This window comes from Amaranthus tricolor, chromosome 2 (assembly GCF_026212465.1).
Source record: "Amaranthus tricolor cultivar Red isolate AtriRed21 chromosome 2, ASM2621246v1, whole genome shotgun sequence".
Taxonomy (NCBI): domain Eukaryota; kingdom Viridiplantae; phylum Streptophyta; class Magnoliopsida; order Caryophyllales; family Amaranthaceae; genus Amaranthus; species Amaranthus tricolor.
Genome location: NC_080048.1, coordinates 11,459,339 through 11,482,430, shown reverse-complemented (window position 1 = coordinate 11,482,430; position 23,092 = coordinate 11,459,339). Strand labels below are relative to the sequence as shown.

At 33.2% G+C, this 23,092-nt stretch overlaps 2 protein-coding genes across 2 annotated transcripts in view; both read left to right on the top strand.

Moving 5' to 3' along the window:
• The first annotated feature begins 2,096 nt into the window (after positions 1-2,096).
• On the top strand, positions 2,097-8,861 carry LOC130802776 (zinc finger CCCH domain-containing protein ZFN-like). Its single transcript, XM_057666845.1, has 7 exons — positions 2,097-2,508; positions 2,667-2,818; positions 3,548-3,601; positions 6,765-6,881; positions 7,014-7,322; positions 7,700-7,936; positions 8,012-8,861. The coding sequence occupies exons 1-7, from the start codon at positions 2,436-2,438 to the stop codon at positions 8,285-8,287; spliced, it is 1,218 nt and encodes a 405-aa protein (XP_057522828.1). The 5' UTR covers positions 2,097-2,435; the 3' UTR covers positions 8,288-8,861.
• A 13,074-nt stretch (positions 8,862-21,935) lies between these two features.
• LOC130802767 (uncharacterized) overlaps positions 21,936-23,092 on the top strand; it is an 8,293-nt gene continuing 7,136 nt past the window's right edge. The window contains exons 1-2 of the mRNA XM_057666832.1: positions 21,936-22,186; positions 22,371-22,443. Of these exons, the coding sequence (XP_057522815.1) occupies positions 22,061-22,186; positions 22,371-22,443 (199 nt within the window). The 5' untranslated portion in view covers positions 21,936-22,060. The remainder of the gene's footprint in view (positions 22,187-22,370; positions 22,444-23,092) is intronic.

Sequence of the window (23,092 nt, the reverse complement as noted above, 5' to 3'; positions counted from 1 at the left end):
ATTCTTAATTTATAAGTTGATCAATGCAATGATTATCAATATAAACATTATATAATTTTTAATTATATTAATTAGAGATATTAAAGCTTCAATAAGTGCATTGAGATTTGTGCAAATTGATATGAGATAGCTAAATTGAATCGAAGAGAGTAATTTATAAACAAAATATTCCACATCATAAAATAATATATGTAGAATATTTTGTTTCAATGTAATCATACAATATATTAATTTTAATATATAATAACAAGTGGCAAACTTAGGATGTTTGTGCCATTTGTCATTTTTTGATTGGATTAAAAAATTCACATTGCAATTTTGTAATCAAGGAAATATTTAATGAGTATACCAATTAAATATTTACACAATTTTATGATATTCGTTTATAATACTGAACCTCAAAGTAAAAATGAAAACAAACTATACAATCTATTAATTTTGATGTATAATTAACAAGTGGCAAACTTAGGATGGCTGTGTCATTTGTTATATTTTAATTGAACTAAAAATATTTACATTGCAATTTTCTAATCAAGAAAATAATTAATGATTATACCAATTGAATATTTACACAAATTTATCATATCCATTTATAATACTAAATCTCAAAGTAAAAATAAAAATAAATAAACTAATATTTAAAATCAGTCAATCACAATGTGTCAAATACTTTTACATATACTAATACTAAATTACTTTTCCAATTACAATTTTTCATTTAAGGTAAAAAATTAATAATTACTATAATTAATCGGCATTTAAGGAAAAAATATGGATTATTAGAGTTAATTAATTAAATAAGAATTTTGAAAAGTTTCAAGAAGGTTTAAATGTATATTTTAACGACTTGCAATCAGGTTTACGTTGCTGTATGGGACAGTATATTAACTCATAAATAAGACTTTTAAACATAAGATGGATAGAATATGAAGAACCATGATTTTAGAGAGAAATTAGGGGTTGCCCCTATTTCTGTAAAGATGAGTGAAAATAGATTTAGATGGTTTTGGCATGTGCAGAGGAAAACTTTTGACGCCCTCGTGAGGAGGATCAAAAGCATTATAGTGGAGGGTAAAGCAAGTTGAGAAAGACCTAGGAGAACATAGAAGGAACAAATAAAAGATGACTTGTATGATTTACACCTCTCTAAGGACATGACCAAGGATAAAGGTAGTTTGAGGCATCTTATCTATGTCTTAGACCAGTGATGCTTTCTCGCTTACCAGTTGGTGTTTATGTTCTTTGTCTTAGCTTTACATATCATTTTTTTACTTAGTTATTTCATTTAATTTATATATATTTCATTTATTTTTAATTTTATGGTTAAGGGCAAAGCTTGTATATTAAGATGTAAGATTGCAAATTTAGTTTCATTCAATCATTTTCGTTGTAAGAACCTAACATTCTTTGGATCTTTTTCGAGATGAGAGACTCTTTGGCAACATCCTGTTTTATGTGGATGGATTGCTGCTTTCATTCCCTTCTCATACCCTAATCATAATTTTTTATAAAGCGAGATACTCTGGGTATGATGATGATGCTTATGTTCAACTTATATTTTTGACTAGTTTTATTTTTAATATTTTTATATTTCTTAAGGTTCTCACATGTATTTCACAAACTTTACTTTAACATTTATAATGATTATCCTCCCTATAATTTTTCACTAAATTTATTTCATACTTTCTCTGTTCTGAAATACTTGTTATGTAATAATTTTTTGACACTATTCATCATCCAAGCTTATTTTATAAATTACAGTTAATGTGTTAGAAAAAATATAGCCAAGTGAGATTTTGTTTAAATCGTTAAATCAAATATTCTTATAATATTAAATTTGTATAATTTTTAGATGTGTATAATTCAATATATAAATGATCAAAATATCACATTGGATCGCGAAAAAAGTTAAATGTAACGAGTATAATGGAAAGAAGAAAGTATTTTCTCTGTTTTAATATTTACTACTAATAGTGATATTTTCTACCCAATATATCATACACAGTAGTAAGTATTAAGGAGTATCATGGAAGTAATGTGATTTTATACCTGAACTTTAAGGAATTCTTATGTGCGATATTCTCGTCATCGTCACTAGTCTTCTAAACAACACTAATTAATGGTTGAATGGAAAAAAAAAAGTCTAAAAAGTAGTTAAATTTCCAAAAATCTTCTAGGATTAATTCCTTTAAGTGTGATAAAAATTAGGTAGGTCCATAAATTCTTTGTCTCTAACTTCCTATTCCATTCAATCTCTCTTTTCTTTTTCTCTTCTTTCATTCTCTCTCCTCCCTCCTCTTCCATTCATCTTACACTAAGCTGTTTATTGCTCTTTTTTGTTTTCAATTTTGGAATTCTTTTCCCTTTGAATCTCCTATTAATTGTTTGATTTTTCTGGGTTTTGTGTTTTTGGGTAAGTAACTGTTAATCATCCAATGTCTGATAATCCGAACAATCAAAGCAATGCGGAGACAGTTTTGCACAATGAACCAATTGATAAAATTGAAGGTTTGACTTTCTTCCAAAACCCCTTTTTAATTAAATGTTACAAACTTCTGATCATGTCATAATTTTTTAAATTAATAAAATGCTTGTTCAGTTCATATATGATGATGATCATGCTTTTTTCTTTTTTTTTTTTTTTTATTTTTTTTTTATTATCACAGAAGGGATTTGTAAGATAGAAATAGGACCAGGAGAATCAAGAGAATTCCCAGATCGTCCAGGAGAACCAGATTGCTTGTATTATTTAAGGACTGGTTTGTGTGGTTATGGCACTAATTGTCGTTTCAATCATCCTAATATTCTTCCTTCTAAGGTATTTTTTGTTTGATCATACTAAATTGTGACTAAGTTTTGTATGATTGTATTCCTTGATTTAAAAAGGGGAAAACCCACAATCGTGTTATATATTTTATTTTTTATTTTTTATTTTTTATTTTAAAACTAACGTTTTTTAATTAAGGGTTAAGGCTTCTATATATATAAATACAGTATTAATTATATTGTTTATTATCAAAGTAATAGTAATATTTTAATAAATGATCTTTCCCGATCAAAAAAAATGCATAAAAAATTTCACACAACCTCTTAAGTCTTAAATTGATACTTTTGATATACAGTCGTGTATTTTCTCTTTCTATTTCATTGGTTCCTTTTTTTGATTTTCTTCTTTAACTATCCTTTACAAACACAAATAATTAAAAAACAAATGATCATCTTGTAGCACAATTTTAATAGAAGATTATTTATTTAACACAAATTTGTACATGATTTTAATGCAAAACGCGTATTAAATTAAATATTTTAATAATATAAATTATTAATATATTTACTTTTTATTTAGATTGTTTCGTCCAGAGATTGTAAAGAATAACTCTATTTAACACCAAAAAGATGGAAAGTTATTGGATTTATTTGAAGAAAGTAGGGTTTTTATTTGTTTATTTATTGAAGAAAAAGCCATTGGCGAATTGTTGATTGCTGAAAAATGTTGAATTGGTTGAGTGTCCATATGAATATGTGATGTGTTGTTTTATGTTTGCAGAGTGATGAATTTACAAGTGAGCTTCCTCAGAGAGAAGGACAAACTGAATGTGGGGTATGATTACAATACATCTCTCTCTGTTTCCTCTTACTCCCACAAATCATCCTCTTCTTTTTTTCTTATTTTGTCTAATTAAAGAAAAACTAAACTTTTTTTAAAATGCGAGTATTTTACTAAAATAGACCAAAATCTGAAAAAAAAAAAACTCATAAAATAATTAAAAAAGACAAACTTTTATGGTTTCACTTCCAAAAAACCTAAATGGTTACTAGGAGTCGAGTATATAGTAAATCATATCACAAGCTTCGAAACAAGTAAATAATTCTATCTTTTGAATTTTTTTGTTTAGATTTATAAAAAATAACAAAAAAAATTTAAAATATATAGATAAGATGAAAAATTAAGTTAAAATGTATATACAGTACAACTAAAATAAAGATAGAGTGTGAGGTCATTTTCTAAACTAGAAATATTTCAAAACTTTTTAAACAAAGTAAAATGAAAATTGGGGTAGAACTCAAAGGATTACTTTTTTTTTCAGTAGTACTTATTTGTTATTTAGTCAAATGAAAACAACCTTTGCATTATTCTTAGTCAATGTTATCATATTATGACCCTTAATTTTTATTTATGTGAGTTAGTTAATAAAATTAGGTAATAAAATATTGTATATTCTTTCGTTGTCTTGTTGATATTTTTACATTCTATATATGCAAAAGAATTGATTGACTCACATTATCTCTTGTAACATTATTCATAAAATCAGTTTTACTTTTTTTTTTTATCTCGTTAATATATTTTTTTATTCACTTACTTATTCACCTTAGGAGTCCCATTTGACTTTTAATGGATTTTAAGGAGAGTTAAAAATGGGACCTTAAGGGTAGGAAAGAGAGTGATATTATGAGTTTTTTAATGTAAGGAAGGAAAATTAGTATGGGTAATGGAGGATATAATTGAAAATATGATAAAGTTACTTTGGGCATAAAAGTCAAAAACCCATACCAAAAATAGAAATGAGACAATTAAGGTAACTTGACCATAAAAGAAAATAGGACACATAAGTTGAATAGGAGGGAGTATTTTTTTATTAAAAATCATCCAATATAATTTATTTTCCACCAGATAGTAATGCAATAAATTAGGGTTAAGAGGACCAGGATTACGTAGTAATTCATTTGCTTATATAGGTGAAGTAATTTTATAGCTACCTCTGATTTTCAATAGTTATATAACTTATATTTATAATACTTGTATAGTAGCCATGCATTATTCATTGAGCTATATCATATCACATCTTTTTAAATATATACTTATATAATTCTATTAAACGTAGACAAGCTGATTTTGATGCATACTTTAATTATAAAACTTGTTTTTATCTATACTCTATTATTATATATTAAAACCCTTATATCATTGACACGTGTCACAACTACGACTATATTTTTTTTTTTGCCAGAAATCTAATGATTCAAAAATAAAAAATATTCAACAAATTAACAAATATTTTATTCCAATAATATATACTCCAAGAGGCAATTTGTTCATGAAAAATACAAAATTATTCTCCATTATAGATGTGTTTTGAAATATGCTATCACTTTGTCATTTATAAAAAGTTTAGTATTTGTTGCTATTTAAGATATTTGAAGTTAAACTTATTTTTTAATAATACACAACTAATAAAATATTAAAGGTGAAAATAGTGCATTAAAGAGTATTAAAATAAAAATTGTAACAACTATTGTGTACGATTAACACAAATGCTAAGGAGTTAACTGTTGGAGAATCTATTGGTATAAATATTAAGGAATTATTAGTTGCCATGAAAAATATAAAACAAATTTAAATCAAAGAGAAAATAATGTGTAAAGGAAATTAAAAAAAAGTGTTGGGGATCATTTGCAGAAAAGAAAATCCAACAATTTAAATGAACGATTAAAAATAAAAATTGTAACAAACTGAAGGGTCGGAGGGGACTATCAATGAAAATATTTAATTTTGGGGCGTTGCAAACAGCAACATTTACTCTTAAGTCTCATAATTGAAATGTGGTGTCTCAATACCCAACTTTTCAAAAACTCACGGCTCGTTTGGTAGGTATTAATAAATAGTGGTAATGAGAATGAAAAACTAGTGTAATTTTAGTTGAAAAATCTCTTGGATACCTTGATGGTTATGTTTGTACAACTTCAATCATCTCATTTTCTTCATAAAATTCATTCCAATGTATTACCATTGGGAAATGTGGTATTAAGTGGTAATGAAAATTTATAAACAAAAATTTTTTTATAGAAAATTATTGAATTTAGGTACTGTTTGGCCAAATTTTTACAACTTTGCCAATAGAAAAGCCAAAATTTGACCAAACATTGTTTCTGAGAAGTTAAAACAATTAAAAAAAAGCTAAAAACAACTTCTACAAGGTTCAAGAGGAGAAGCTACAAATTATAACTTCTCCTCCCAACTTCTCAAAAAGCTTCATATTTTTCTCATTTTATGTTAAAAAAAATCTTATATTTTCTCCAACTAACTATGAAAATCTTTTTCATTACTTTTTTTCTTTCCCCATATCTTCCTCCAAAATTCATAATTTTCTACTTCATTGCGTAATTATTCATTTGTTATCACAACCAACATCCCAATTATTTTAAGTAATTCTACGCTTATTGAATATTATGCGATCAAATTACATCAAAATTTCATATATGTTTTATCTTTAAATTTATTAACGAATTTAAATATGTTTTTCTATATAGTGAATTGTCAAAATTGGAATTTATTTTTAATATCAATTACTTGTGTATTTGAATTTTTTCTAATATTATAGTGATTATTTTTTAGTGTATGCTATATGTTTTTGGGTGTTTCTCTTAAAATCGATGCTTTGTGACTTAACTCGACTATTTTTTAGTGTATGCCATATGTTTTTCCATCATATAACAACACTAACTTTAAGTAAATATTGAAAAAAAAGACCAAACACACAAATTGTTTTTGTTTCCCAAAATTTCTTTTTAAAAATATGAGGCCAAACACATTTGTTTCTAAACATTGTTTCTCTAGAAACAGTTTCTACAGAAAGAATTACTTTTAGGAAATAAAAGTTTATTTCCAAAAGCTAGGCCAAACATACCCTTAACCATCTATCTATGGACCTTTTATTCTCGGTCTTATTATACTTGGATCAAAACTAATTGGTAGATCTTTGCAGTATTATTTGAAAACAGGAACTTGCAAATATGGCTCTTCATGTAAATATCATCACCCCCTAGACAGGCGTGGTACTGCACAGGTTTCTTTGAATACTCTAGGTCTTCCTATCCACCAGGTTTGTATCTTTACTTTCCATACCGCTTTCGTATGCCTTCTATTAAGCTTTTTATGTACTCTAGTGAATTGCTACATCTCTATATCCTTTTTTGTTAGTACAGTAAATAGTATTGATGTTTTTTCTCCATAGGATGAGAAGCCTTGTGCACATTATATGCGTACTTATGCCTGCAAGTTCGGACCATCATGCAAGTTTGATCATCCCCAATCTGCACTACCTAAGACCGCTTTACCTGTACCGGGAAATTTGCCTATAAGGAAAATGGGGTCGACTATGCCTTCAACTGGCATTCCTTATGTTGGCACTCTTCCAGCATGGTCACTGCCAAGTTCATCATATGTAGCAACTTCTCACGTCTCTGGTCCACATACATATTTGCCTGTTGTCTTTCCTTCGTTGCAAACTCCCCTTACTGCTCAATGTTGGAACGGTTACATGGTAAGTGAATTTTCAATTTTCTTGATGTCTTAGCTCAACGCTTTTCGGAGTTTTAAGGGCTTGCTTCTCCAATTCATGCTCATAACACCCACGCGCATAAAATTGTCAATATGTCCATGCTGCCTCTTAAATCTGAATAGGATGCTCAAGTTTTATTTTGTAACTAGTTAGTATGGGTGCTTTCCCTTCATGGAATTCTTCCATTCCGCCACTCCGCCAGTCCTGTATTACTCATCAACATTGGCTGGTTTTGAGGAGTGCTGTTTGGAGAATTTAAGCTTGGTTTATTGTGTCAGGGTATCGTGTACTTTTTCGTTTTTTGTTTGTGTACGTAAGCATTTATATTGATATAGTTCGTTGTTTCATTTGGCGAGCAGGAAAACTCGAGTTCCATATCTGCGTCTCAAAATTTTATTTATAACCCTCAGAGTCAAGCTAAACTTGATACAGGTGCACCACAGGCCATCACAGATCTTCCTGATAGACCTAACCAGCCAGAATGCAGGTATTTCATGACCAATGGAAGCTGTAAATTTGGCTCAACTTGTAAATTTCATCATCCAAAACAAAGGATCGCTTATAATTTAGGGCCCCATGGACTCCCCTTTAGACCGGTAAATTGTTATCCTTTTCAAGTGTGATTCGCTTTTTGTTTGATCATACAGTCCTAATTTGGTTCGGTTTTGTAGGGAGACGAACTATGTATCGGTTATAGCTCGTATGGCATTTGCAAATATGGTCCAACATGCAAATTTGATCACCCACTGTATTATTATGGAATGCCATCCATACCAATGGTGGATCTATCTTTGTTTACTGGAGTGACAAACGTGGTTATCCCCCAACCAACACACGTTTCTAATATAAAATCATCAACAATAACTGATTGGACTCAGAAAGTTGATACTGTTCCAAATAAGAAACGTCTGAGTGCTTCGAGTAAAACAGTGGATCAGTCCGAGTAACTTATTCTCTCGGTGCCACACTTGTTCTTCGATGCTCATCGGAAAAGGGATCATTTTTTAGGCTTGTCCTTCTTGCTTTGGTTCATTTAGGCTACATTATTCTGCAAAATGTATTATGCATTTGTCTCCCCGATCTCCATGACTTATGCCTATTTCTTAGCCTGTAGTCTTATAGAATTGTCATCATCTAAACCGGTGGATTATTGTTTGTTTGTTTGTTTTTTTAATTTTTGTAAATTATGGGATAAAGATGAAATTTTGCAATGAACTGAATGTATCATGTAGATATAGTTGCATTTCAAGCATGATAAATATGGGAAACCCCTTTCAATATTGTTTGTTAGATATAGTTTTATATGTGATTTTTTATTGAAACAAATAAGATACAGAATAAAATGATAAACAAGTAATTGTTATTGAGGTTTAGCTATAAATAGTTTAATTTCTTGTAATCCATAAGATTCAAAACCTCTTTATTAATCTCTTGAATTCCTAGATCTTACCCTCACCTACTCACACTGATTCTTTCCCTATAGAACAATATACAAATTCCCATATAGAAGACAAAACCCAACACTCACAAAAGAGTAAGGAAGGCTTAAAATAAAATGTAACTCTTAGTTTAAACAAATCATCATCATCGACATCGTACCCAATGTAACTCATTCATAAGAAACTATTATCAAGGTTTGGGTAGGGAAGGAAGGCGACAACTCATACCCATAAAGAAGGACATGGTCAAAGGGTCAATTGACTCGAAAAAGATCCTCAAAAAGATAGGTTTGTACAACGAATTAAACTGAGTGAAGCTGAATCCCCAAGCATGCATGCATCTTACCACACAAGTTAGACCCTTAAAGAAAAAATCAAAAATAAATAAAAATACATATAAATAAAATTAAAATAACTTGTTAAAAAATCAAGTAAAAGAAAGATATATAAAAGGCAAAGACAAAGAACACCCACAGGTAAGCGAGAGAGTATTAGTAGTCTAAGACATGAATAAGGAGCATCCAACTACCCCGATGAGTAATATCTTCATAAATCTATCCATTACTCCGAATAATCGATCTCAAATACCTGAACTTGATTGTATATGCAGCAGCTTGGTTTAGACAAATGAATGCAAAAATAATTATAAACTTGATGAAGAGCTTTTGGATTAATGTTGTACGTATGTGTGTTGTATGCGGATCTTTTCTAGTTCGCTGAGGAGTATTTATATTTATAAAAGCCTCTAAGTTACCATTTTAATGCAATAACTTTTTAACATAAAACTCGACATAATTGTGACTTTGAAGATTATTTTCAAGGCTTTGAATTACGGTTCAAAATATGGCCGTAACAACTTGTCTTATTTTTAAAGATAATTTGAATGTTTAAATTATAATCCCTTTCGACTTTTTCTTTATCATTTAAACATGAAAAAATATTTTTTTAAACAACACAAAAACCATTCTAAATGTTTAGGAATATTTAGATGAGAGAATATAGAACAAACAAATTTCCTATAAGCAGTTACGTTAATTCATATATTTAGACTCAAGATTTTGAATCAGCTATTTAGACCAGGTTAAATTATAATCCAATAATTTACAGACTATAAAAACTAAGACTAATTATCTCCTCTTTTTGACTCTCATCAAAAGAGTCGGGAGGAATGTTATGTTGGATCAAAAAAATTACAGATATCAACCGATACAATGTCTTGAAAAATTTAGAAAAACAACATTTAAGCTCACCATAGGGATCAATAACAGTCGAAGGACCAACAACCTCGTCATTAACCTCAAATTCATCCAACACCATTCCTTTCACCTCTAATTCATGATTGTAACAAGAACATGATTGAGGGCCTTATTTCAAGGTGTGCTCATCATGTATGGGAATGTTGAAGTGAGCAAAGATTGTTGTAAGGAGAGAAACCTTTCCGGCAATAACGGATATGATGCTGCATGATAATTGGAGCATAATCAACTAACTTCTTGGTGGCTATTTTCCATATTAAAATTAGTTGGCGTAACATGGGTGGTTGGCTGGGTTGTGGGTGCAATGATTGAACAACAATAGCCAACAGGTTGAGGTGTAGATGATTTTCTCGGTGATCCACCTAGCTTTGCTTTTGATTTCATTAGGTTACGTTTTGGAGCCATTATTGAGGGTTTGTACTGTTATGAAGGTTTAAAAGTTTTTAGAAAAAATTATAATAAACTACCTATTCTATACCCCTCTTTGCAAAAAACTACTTTATTTAAAATTTTTTGCAAAAAACTACTTTATATAATACATTTCTTTGCAAAAGACTACCTTATGACGATTTTTAGGGTTTGACCGTAAAAAGTAACCATTGACTATCACGTGACCTTATAAAACACGCCTTCTTCTTCATTTCACGCTGCTTTGAATCAGTTGCTTCCCCTTCTTCTCTCTCCAATTTTACTCTTCGATTTTCCAAGATCTGATTACCAAAGGTTTTCTCTCTCCAAGATCTGCTTTGAATCACGTGACCTTTGATTTCATTTTCTACGGCAGTGATGGAAGAATAGACAAATTGAACAAATATTCGGAAGTTTCTGAAGAAATTGGAAGGACTTTGAAGCCCGAAGGGTATGTAGTAGTCCATACAAGAACAAATGACACTTATAGTTTACATTCCTTTATTGCTTTATTCAATTGTTGCACATTTATTAAATCTCGTGAAATTCAAGGTTTTGTTGATGGTGAAAATGGTGGTGAAAGTGTTGCATTACGAGAGATTGTGATGAAGAAAGAAGATTTTACTTGCAATCATGGTTCTTTATACTGGAGTAAGGAGTGTTCTATTGTTCCGAGGTATAAGCAAGAGATTGTTTAGAAAGCCGAGGAATTGATTAAGAAGGAACCACTGAAACCTTGGATTACATTGAAAAAGAATATACAGAATATTAAGTATTTGCCATCAATGGTGGATATTAGTTTTAAGAGTAGGTATATATATGTAGATGTAGGAGCTAGGAGTTACGGTTCAAGTATTGGGAGCTGGTTTAAGAAGCAGTATCCGAAACAGAATAAGACATTTGAGGTTTATGCGAAAATGGTGGACGTTTGAGCTGGTTGAATACAGGGTATGGAATCCATTCAGATCACGTGACTATCACGTGATAGTCAATGGTTACTTTTAACGGTCAAACCCTAAAAACCGTCATAAGGTAGTCTTTTACAAAGAAATGTATTATATAAGGTATTTTTTTGCAAAAAATTTTAGATAAGGTAGTTTTTTGCAAAGAGGGGTATAAAATAGGTAGTTTATTATAATTTTCTCTTAAAACAATTAGGGTTCAAGAATTTGGTAAATACATTAACTAGTTGAAGTTCAATAAGAACAAAAGAAAGTGAAACATTAGCCGTTTTCACATGATCACGTATAAAATAATGACGTATCTTAATATGTTTTATATGCGAATGTTAATTTGAATTTTTCTTATGCGTATTGCAATTGTAATATCACATTTTATAGGCATACCTTTTAGAATGATATCAAATCTCGAAGTTGTCGTGAAATCCAAAGTATTTGTGAATAACATGCTCCAGCTGCAATGTATTCTATCTCTGTAGTTGATAGAGCTACAAAATTACTTTGCTTCCATGAGATTAATGATGATCCCAAAAATTGAAATAATTCAGAAGTATTTTTTCTCATCAACCTAGTAACCTGCATAATGCATATCTGAATATCCTACTAAGGAAAAATTACTATGACTAGGATACCATAGACCAAAGTTTTTGGTTTTATACAGATAGCTAAAGATCTTCATAACATCCGTAAGATGAGATTTTTAAGGATTACCTTAAAATCGAGCAGAAACACATATACTAAACATAATATCTGACTAGTACTTAAATATAATAAATAATTTAATCGACATTCTTAGCGTCAAAAACTTGATCTAAATTAATAGATGCACTCATTGGAGTATTCGGGTGGTTCTTTTTTAAACAACCCACCTTTAGATTTTTTATCCAACCTTTACCCTCAATTCTTTTAAAGATCTTCCCTATTACTCTTTAGTTGTACTCATTTTTTTCATTTTTTTAAAAATAGTAATAACTCGTGTCATGCTATCATTTGTTATTGTTTCTATTTATAAAAATAAAAGAAAAACAAAAGAAAAAACCCATCACCCCTCCCTCCCTTTCTCCCACCTTCTTTGATCAACAACACCACTATACTCCAGCCATATTGCGCCGCCAACACCACCGCCTTCATCAATATTCATCATCCTCAAATATATGTCTACAACTCGCTCTACCATCAACTATAGTCAACCATCATATAAGACGAGGGTGAGGGGATTATATATTCGTTTCAAGAGAATAGGGGTTTCAAGGGATGAGGATTAGGGGATTAGGAAAATTTTTCTGGGGAATGGGGTTTCAGAAGGGAAGTTCCAAAAGAATAAGGTTTTAGGGGGCGAGGGTCGAAGAGATTGTCGTCTCTAGGGAGGAGGGATTCAGGCGAAGGAGATCCAGGGATGTCATTTTCAAGCAAGTGGGGTCGCGAGGATTAGGGTTTCAAGCGAGGAGAATTTCGAGGATAGGGTTTCAGGCAAGGGTCTCGCAGGGCGGGGGTGTTCAAGTTAGGGTGGTTGCTTGTAGATTTTTTCATGTGAATGGGTGATGTGAAGGTGGAGGGAGGGAGGTGATGTGGTGGTGGGAAGGCTATAAGGAGGGTTAGGTATCCTATGTCTTTTCTTTCTCTTTTTTCCATTTTTAAATTTTGATAACTTTTTTTATTTTTTAATGAAAAAAAAAAGTAATCCAAAGAATCGGTTACCTGTTATTTTGACCTTTAATAGAAAATTAAGGCCAAACTTCAAATTTTTCAAAACTAATCAAAATGTGAGATTTTAAAAGAGAATCATCCAAATTTGAAATTTTTAATAGTAAATTTTCTTAATACCAACAGCAACAACAACAAAGTGGATTTGGATTTCAGACCCTTTGAACTCGTCCCTTTGAACTCGATAGTTGAGTAAAATAGTATCAAGATTGGGGTTTTAGAACCTAAATTAGGAAAAGTGTCGAAACCCTAAAATCCTATCTTACCCAAATCTCACTCTACTTATTTGAGGGTGTGGTTTTTAAGGGTGATTAATAGTGTGACTTAGTCCTTAATCATGGTAAAAAGTAATGTGGTGAAAAGACGTGAAAAGGGGATAAAATGATATAAAGATTATAAGGCTTAAATGAAACAAAGTGGATTTGGAGGCAGAAGAGAAAGCCGACTTGGCTTTAGACGCTGCAACAGTTTCTTGGTTCCATTTTTTATTGCTTGTTTTCCTTAGATTTGCATATAAGTGTCTTAGACCCTATGTAATATAAATAAGGTTAAACATGTAGATTAGTGCTAATGCTTTCTTAACTCCTCTCTCTACTGATGTCCTCGTTTTTAGAGTACATTTATCTCCTTATTGTAATGTCGAGTCTCGCGTTTTAGAATGCTTTTTACACACTCTACGCATGTAGATTAGTATTAACGATGTGCTAGAAACTCGGTTATCAAAATGGCGCCGTTATCGGGGACAATGCGTTTGTTTAGATTTTAGTTTTGGTGTGCTTTGTCAATAGCTTTTATTTTTGAAATTTTTGTTTTTCTTCATGGTTTGCTATCCCTTACATCATTACGAGCATGAATCTTTTGGAGATTCTTTGTTAGATATGGGGATTCTCTCCCTCATGAGCATAATGTTGAACGATGGCAAATTTGCCTTGACTTTTATGAGGGTTTGAATAGTGAGACTAGGGAATTAGTGGATGATGTTTACTCAAGTGCAATCCTTGACCAAACCTCGATTCTATGTCTGAATTTCTTTAGATGGTATGCCAAGGACAACTTTAAGAAAGAATATCCCGGTTTCCCTTCCCTTGAGGTTCCACTAGCTTACCCTTTTATCAATTACACATATGGTGATACACCGATGGGGGATGAGTTGGAGAGAACGTGGAGTGTTAACCAATTGAAAAGGGCTTTTGTGGAGAGACTAGAGACCCATGACCACCTTGCGCCCATGGCGTTGGACCATGACCTAGACTCCCCTTGCCCTGTTGCTTACTCCCCTCCATCTCTTGATGATCAACTTATGGATGAGTTTTATGATGATATGTACAATTGGGAGGAGTTTACATTCCCCACATTCTTGCATCATGACTCTCCCGTTCCTTGTGTTGATGAACCTCCTATCGGTGAGGTTCTTATTGAGGTGCCTTGTACATTTCACCATGATGAAACCCCTCACATATGTGCATGATCATCTAGCTAGTGAACCCCTGACTTAGAGGTAGATACACCCTCGATTGAGGAGTCTCAAGTGCGTACCCTTAGTGTGCCTTCTGTTGAGTCTCACCCTACACCTCTTAGTCATTGTGAGATGCTTCCCATCGCCCTCCATCATGCTCAACTTGATGCTTGTGATGCCTTACCGCTTGCTTCCCTCCCCCTCCCTTTGTTCTCTCTTCCTTCGGCTTTTCATCTCATTATGAAAAGTCGATCTTTGTTTTGTTTCTTCTTTTCTTCTTTCTTCTCTCCCTCTTCCACTCCCCAACTTCTGCTATTGTGGGGAGTGAGTTTGACAAACTCCTCCGGAGTTTGACTCACTATTTTGTGATTCAGGTCTAGCTAAAGACCTTAAAGAAGCGCTTGTTGGGAGGCAACCCAATTGTAGATATTAGTTTTTGTTTCATTTTTGTTCTCTTTCGTTGCGTTACATTTTTGCTAGTCAGTGCTCATGTTTGGTTTGTAGTGTTGTTTGTTAGAACTTGTAGATCCAAACGACCATTAGCATTGACCCTCGACAAGGTTTGTTTGTGATTGATTTGATGATGCTGAGAGGGTCAATGCTAGCGGTCCCGAAAGGGTGAGGAAGAGAAGAAAGGAGGTTCAAAAGAGAAATACATCAAAAATGAAGAATATAGCTTCACCCTGGCTTGGGGGAGGCAATCACTCTCGCCTCGCGCTTCTTGCCTTCACTCCTTACAAGGAGCGGAGAGTTCTTAGACCACTTTGATGGTGGTGATGGTAATGCTAAGAGTGAAAGCCCTCCTAGCCTTGGTATGACCTTCTTCCCTCTTTATTATTGACTAGTTTTATTTGTGTTGGGTATTGTGACAATCTTGTTGACCTCTGTTTTAAACGTTTCATCTTTTCCTTCTCTCTCCTTCTTTGCTAGAGACTAGAAAAGGTTTAGCTTGGAGGAGAGTTGGTCAACACTATTGTCACCATTATCCATTTGTTTGTGCATTTAGTGTCATTTAGGTCTATGTTAGTGCATGGCATGTATTATTTTGTATATATTTTACATGTTCACCTTGCATTCATGACATACTGTATATATTGCATATTCATACTTTGTTTTTCTGTTTTCAATAAAAATGTTTTGAGTTGTGAAACTAGCATGCTAGCTTCTGGTGTGTACATCTGTGGCCTTATTTGTACTCATATTTTCTTAGCCCTGTGCCTATTTTTGGACCAAGTAATAGACCGTTTTCCGCCTGACTTGGGGGATCTGGGTTTGCTTGGTTGGTGGCTTGGATGACTACCTTTTGAGGCACATTTCGACTAGCCTGTGAGGATTGAGCCTTTTTGGACTCCTTGCAAGTTCCATTCATTTTGAGTGCTAGTTAGGGAGTTTAAGTATTGTGTCTGTTCTCCTCTAGCATAGTCTGCTTTTCCCAGGGCCAGGGATGATAACATGTTTGATAGATTTGAACTAAATAGCCAAATAGTCTACCATGGATGTAAATTGACTTTAGGTTAAGCCAAGTTCTTTCCTTTACCTTTTCTTTTGTAGTCACGCTATTTAAACTCCACATGAGCCAAATATTCCCTCTTTTGACCTAGAGGATAGCGTAGTGATGGTGGGGTTGGTGTGAGTTACATTGTGTTGTGGGCTTTTTGGTTAGTCCAGTGGTTGTTGGTTTATCTTGACTCTATTCGTTCATTTGTTGCTCATATTATTTCTCCCTTTTCCTCTTGTGCTTCACATAGTGATTATCACATTTATATACGTACACATTCAATGAGTGAGGAGACCTTCCTCTTGTTTTTCACATATATAATGGGTAATATTTGAGTGAGGAAATCTATACTTTCATTTGGGAGAAGAGCTTGAAAACACAAATTGTGATAAAATTCAAAATTTTTTATGGTGTTTTATGATAGAGTTCATTCGTGCTTATTTGTGATTTTTGGGTTGATATCATTATTGGATACAGTGTTTATTGGTTTTTCATGAGGTGTTTGTGGTATCTTTAGTCTTGGGTCACTTGTTATCCTCTACTTTAGCACCACATTCCCAAATGTATCCCACCTTAACCCAAAGCCAACGTTACAACACTTCATAAACTTGTTCGACTTGATCTGATTAGTATATTCTGTGCTAGAGTGTATATATGACACGATCCCCAAGATTTGCCCCTATTAGGTGTTTGATTCCCGACTCATCTTTAGTCGGATGATTATGAGCGAAACACGAACCATAATCAAACACATGAGCGTCATTGCATATTTCTCACATCTTTTGAGAAATAGCCCGGGGAGCGTAGACTAGTGACCTCTCTAGGTAGTGGGTGGCATAGCCTGTGTTGTAGCTTACCTAGTGATCCCGAGTCCATGGAATTGGTCATTCTTCTTGGTATTGCGCTCTTTTGAGACCATTGTACTTGCACACCCATGGCTAGGGAAGAGTAATGCTCGTGCACAACTTGCGTTCTTTGATTTCCACTCACCATGTATGTTTGTATTGGATTTGTGGGTTTCCTTCTGAAAACCCTCACGAGACCTTACTCGTCCTCTACGGGAGACCTAGGGGTTTAAAGGGCTTGTCGTACATGCTAAGTGCGACCGTGATTCCTACGAAAGTGAGTCTTAGGTTTTATTGCATTCCGTAGTTTTGTTTTGTTTTTGCCCCACGCTTTCATGTTGCCCTGCTAGTTCTTTTGCCAGGGAATAGCAAAGGTTTGGCTTGGGGGAGTTGATGTGCACGTTTTTAGAGTACATTTATCTCCTTATTGTAGTGTCGAGTCTTGCGTTTTAGAATGCTTTTTACACAATTCACGCATGATTTTACCTTATTCTTGTCTCCATGGTGTTTTGAGCTAATTTCAGGTATTTTCGGAGATTTCAAGGTATTTACGTTGCATACGAGACTTAGATGCTTTGATCGAAGATTAGCCACGCGTACCAAAGCTTTCCCAAGCATTCCAAGTCTTCCTCAAGTTCCCCGCAAAGTCCGGAAGGCATCTAAAGCTTCAAAAGATGAAAACAGGCCAAGAAGGAAAGCATTCGACCAAATGCTTGCTCCATTCGGGCGAATGGGAGTTGATTCGGGCGAACCATAAGCACATTCGAGCGAGTGGCTTCAAAACTCCATGGAAATGTGCTTGGACTTGCTGGAAACCCCGAATGGTGCTCCATTCGGTCGAATGGGTTCCCATTCGGGTAAATGCACCTTCAATTCGGCCGAATTCAAGCCCCAGACTGCGCGACTTCTTTTCTTCACAAACCAAATTTCGATGGCTTTTAGGGCTTTTTACCCCATTTGTTTCTTAGCTTATAAATACCCCTCATTTCTGTCAAACCCTAATGAATGCTGAGGGGATGCCTAGTATGAGTGCCTTTGTGCCTCACTCTAGAACATCATTCTTTCATTGCTCTCATTTACTTTTTGCCCTAGTGTAGATTTATTGCTCTTCATTTATGGTTCTATCTACTTTCAGGTCACTTCATTTATGTAAATTTATTTCTTTAATGCTTTAGTGTCTTTATTGCTTTCCTCTATTGCTTCTTTCTATTGCTTTTCTTTAATGCTTTCATTTAAATGCTTTCTTAGTTTAGATTTAATGCTTTCATGTTCTTCAATTCCTTTAATGCTTTCTTTGTTCATTGCTTTTGTCTCTAGTATGTTAGAGTAGTTTTGTTAGGGGTTTTAGGTTAGAGAAACTCTAGGTTTGGCCTTGTCTTCATTGTTTAGGATTAGGATTGAGGTTGATGATGGTTGTTGATAGATATTCAATTCGAATCTTATCCTGCTACTCCTAGAGAGACATAGGGCGATTATAGGTTGTTCGCGTGGCTTATAGGGTTACCAACTTCCTCTCGATATTTAGAGTGTCTTGATTGATTATCGTTCGAACACCCTTGACCTAGCTTATCTTTATTTCCAATAAACCATCCTGGGGGGGGGGGGGGGGGGGGGGGGGGCATAATTTGTTTAGGGGGATTTATCGTTGGTTTGAGCGGGATCTACAATAAAAATGGAAAGGGGATTTAATAAGTGGATGTTGTGTGAAGGTCTTTTCGTAACTATGGCTTGCGATTTGCTTTGTTTCGTGGGATGCAATTTTGGTCCATGTACTAATAAGTATCCAAAATTTGTTTTGAAGGGATTTCAAACCACCATGAGGTGCCTCAAGGTATATTTTCCATATTATTTTGGTTTCTCTAATCTCGATTCATAGTTTCGATTTTTGAAGTTTCTATTAATTGCCCTTTACCATCCATGATGATAAGGTTGGTCTGAGCCCTAGTGGCTACTTTTAATATCGGTGGAATTTATGCTACTCTCTCTACTGCTGGGGAAGTCATGTTGGCCTATGTGTTGTGAGCCCCCAATCCAAAAATTGGATTGTATACAGGTGAGTCTTGATTTTATGCTAGCCGGAGAGTGAAGCATATGTTCTAATGCTACTGATGGTCCTTCGCCTCTACTAAATGCCAATGTATTGAAGGAAAGGAAAGTGAAGGGTATGTACCAAATAGACATCAAAAAAACCCGACACATTTGACTCAACTCGCTGACCTGCCGACTCACATCGTAAATGATGGTTCATAAAACCTAAAAAATTATAAGTTACTGGCCAAGTATCACCGTTAACGGCTTTGAGCATAGGCCAAAAAATAATTTTAACCGGGTACTCGATGACCCCGAATTTTTGCTATAGACTTTCCTAATCGATACCACTTTCTTCAATTCTTACTGCTCCTTTTTGCATCTCAATATTGCTAATTCAATTCTTAGCTTGTTTGCTTCATTTGAGAATGTAACACAATATAACTCATTTTATTGCCTTCCATATGATTACTTGGACTAATTTTTAAAATCTTATTCGATATGTTATTATTTTGATTTTGGAATAATTTTGCATATTCTGCCATATTAAAAAAATTATGCAACTACTTCACAAAATCTACCACAAAAAATAAAATGTCACAAAGACTACGGGGTACTCGGTGTTTCGACCCAATTTATCTGAGTACCCGATGTCTTGGTACCCAGATAAATCGAGTCAGAACACGGGCCGTTAAATTATTTACTCGACTAACCGGCCAAACCGGGTACCCCACTTATTGGGTACCCAAAATGCCGGGTACCTCGTTATAAATATTCGTAGTACTAGATATGTATTGTGCTGTTGTACAATAAGAAACAACAAACTTGATGCAGTTGGATTTCATGCCTTTAAGATGCTGGTGCTTCTTGGTTTTTTATGCAACCTACTACTGCTCATGGGTTGCAATGTGTTGTAGCTGGCTTCACTACTAATGCTGAGGTGCTGCCTGCTGCTGGCGGATGGTGCTGAGCTGTTGGTTGCTGCTATGGTGTTTTCAACCACTATCTTATATTGTCAGATGGTGTACCCTCTGCTATGTGGCTACTAACATGTTGAGAGTAGAGGATATTTGGATGTAGACTTGTCTTGTATTACATTGCTCATCCCATTATGTGTTGATATGAGATTTGCATTGTATTGGTTTAAGCTGTGGGCTGCATAGAATTTGGATGCTGTTGAGGCAATGTAAAGTCTGCATGATGCAAGGTCATAATCTGCTGTTTGGTCATTGCTTGCGAGTTTTTGATCAATTTTGGTGACTTTTTATATTTGAATCTAGTATTAGTTGACATTTGTATAGGCTCGATGTTTGCGATATCTTTTGAGGTGCCGTCACCCTCCTAGCGCATGACGAGGGGCTTTTGTCTTGGCCCTTTAGAGCTTTAGTTAGGTGGTGGCGCTTAAGTTCTTTGACTCTAAGATGTAAGCGTTGGCTTTTTTCGCATTTCATAAAATTTACTTTGCCAAATAATAATAATAATAATAAAAATAATAATAATAAAATAATAATAATAATAATTATTATTATTATAAATAAATAATTAAATAAAAAATAATAATCCCCTGCTAGTGCTTGCTGGGTGTTAAAGAAAATCCGTAGGACTAGAGATAAACTCGCATACTAGGTTCAACAGAATAATAACAAGATATGTGATGTCTATAAGGCACTCTCCACACTAAATGCTTGTGTCCTTCTAGAGTAAGTTTGTTTGGAATTGAGCCTTTATTCCTAAGGCATACTTTGTTTTTGTGGCTTGCTTTACAGAACAAACTCAAGACTTAGGATAAACTCCTTCATGTTGGAGTAGTTGAAGACAGTATCATGTGTGGTCTTTCCGCTGAAACTATAGAGCATATTTTTTTTTCAAATGTACAATCAGCTTTATGTGTCTTGAACATGTATGCGCTTGGTTGGGTATTTCAATCCTCACCACTGGTGTGAATAGTATAGCGACTAAGAAATAGAAAACCTCTCGTTTTTAGAGGAATGTTGTGATCTCTACTATATGTGGTCTCACGTATCATTTCTGGCAAGTGAGAAATGAAGTTGTCTGGCATCACTGTCTCAGTTCTCTACAAGCTATTATGTATCATCTTAAACAAGAGATCAAGCTTAGATTCCATGCCCTTTTCCCCCTAGAGTAAGTTGCTCATAGTTGGTTTAGGAATCTGTGTTAAATTTGCTTCTATCTTCTTGTTTTGTTTTCTTTCTTGTGTGGGTTGTCCTTCCTCCTTTGCACATGAAGGATGACTTAAATCAACCTTTCTAAAAGGTGAGGCTCTTCTTCATACTAATGCACCTTCAAGGGGGGTAATTTCCTTCCATTTAGTATTTTGTACTCGTCTGTGTTTGGTGCAATGAAAAAGCTTTTTTGTTTCTAAAAATAATAAATAATAATAATAATAATAATTGTTATTATTAGTAGTAGTATTTTTATTTTTTTAGTATTACTATTGTGTTGGTGAAAGTATAATATTATTTAATGAAAATTAATATTAATGAGTTAAAATCAATTACAATTAGAAAACGTAAATCTTGTTTCAATTCGTTTATTAAAATTAGGAAAAATTACTTAAAATAATCTAATATTTTCATGATTTTTCTACAATAATCACACTTATTGATTAATCATGAATAATCCCAACTTTGAAGGGAATTTTCCTAGAGTAAACCCTTTTATTTTTATAAAAAAGATAAATTAAAATAAAATGTCCAAAAATGCTAAAAAATATTAAAAAAAATTTCTGAGTTTTTTAATCATTCAAATTTTCATGTAAATTTTTGAAAATTTTCTCTAATTTTACATTAATTTTCAGTTTATTTTTTGGTGAATTACTTACCAACAGACTATCGAAATATCCAATCTTACTCTAAACAAATACCGTCTAAAACTAAATTAAATCAATAAGTAAAATTATTCTATCTAATTTTTCCTTAAAATTAATTCAACAAAAATCAATTTCAATCCATAAAAACAAATTCACAAATTTCAATCGCTAAAATAAATTGACTAAATAAGGCTCAAAAAGAAGTAAGCCAGCCTCCGGGAATTAGAAAGGAGTAGTAGCCACCGAAATTTGGCCGTCCTTGGTCTTCTGTGTTATCGTGAAAATCAGTGTGGCCAAATGCAAAATTTGCAGCGACTTCGATCATTCAAGTCTTCAATTTGGAGATCTGTTGGTGTTCCGGAATTGAAGAAGCGAGCTCACAATTCATGGTGTGCTGTTCAAGACACCTTTTACTCTACTAAGGTAATTTTATCAATTTGACTTTTTCTGGCTTTCATCCCGTTAGATTTAAGAATTACTCCTAATTAATTTCATATTGGCATCATTTATTCTTGTAACATGATCTTACACTTTCGCACTTAATATTTTGTTTGTGGGTAATTTCAATTTATTGTGTTGTTGATTTGTATATTTTCTTCGTTTGCAGGATACGTTTGAGAGGCACAGGGTGGTGTTTACAGTTGGTACTTCTATAGCGTCAGTTGCTACTGCTTGGATTGGTTAGTCAATTCTATTATTTGGGTGATTTCCAAATTCATTCCTTTTTTTATTGTCAAATTTTGGTGATTAAAATTATATATTTATATCCATGTATTGTTTCATCAATTTGTATGCCCTGAATTGTTTTTATAAATTTTCTTTGGTGTTTACTTGAAACCACGAGCTTCTTTGTAGAACTGGGATTAGTTATATCAATAGCTCTTGATTCACCTTTTCGTTGATAACGTTTGGGGGATTAATTGTTTACTTATGATAAAGTGTGGGAAAATCAAGTCCATAATTGTACCATATTCTTTCATAAAATCTAGATGCATAATGATGAATCATCCAATTGCAAAAATTAAATAAGGTTCCATTCAAGAATCATTCTATTAGAAATTTTGGGGTATTAATTGTCAAGACTCAAGCATATGCATTCTTATTAGCATGTGATTAGTTCTGAATGTATCACTCATAGTATATTAGCCTTGCTTTACCTTCTTATCTGCAGTTTTATCTAGGCTTCTCAATTGTCTGTACTTCAAGGTAGTTGAAGTTAGCTACTGTTTTAATGGAATCTGTGTCTAAATGCGAATCAATCTTCATTTATTGTAACTTTTTTTAATGGATGGAGTTAGTAGGGAATTTTTTTGGGAGAAAGATCTTGTG

Excerpts from the sequence above, each read along its gene's own strand:
- LOC130802776 (XM_057666845.1), top strand. The coding sequence starts at position 2,436 with ATGTCTGATAATCCGAACAATCAAAGCAATGCGGAGACAGTTTTGCAC. Across the intron at positions 2,509-2,666 it reads ACCAATTGATAAAATTGAAG|AAGGGATTTGTAAGATAGAA; the intron begins GTTTGACTTTCT and ends TTATTATCACAG. Across the intron at positions 2,819-3,547 it reads CTAATATTCTTCCTTCTAAG|AGTGATGAATTTACAAGTGA; the intron begins GTATTTTTTGTT and ends TTATGTTTGCAG.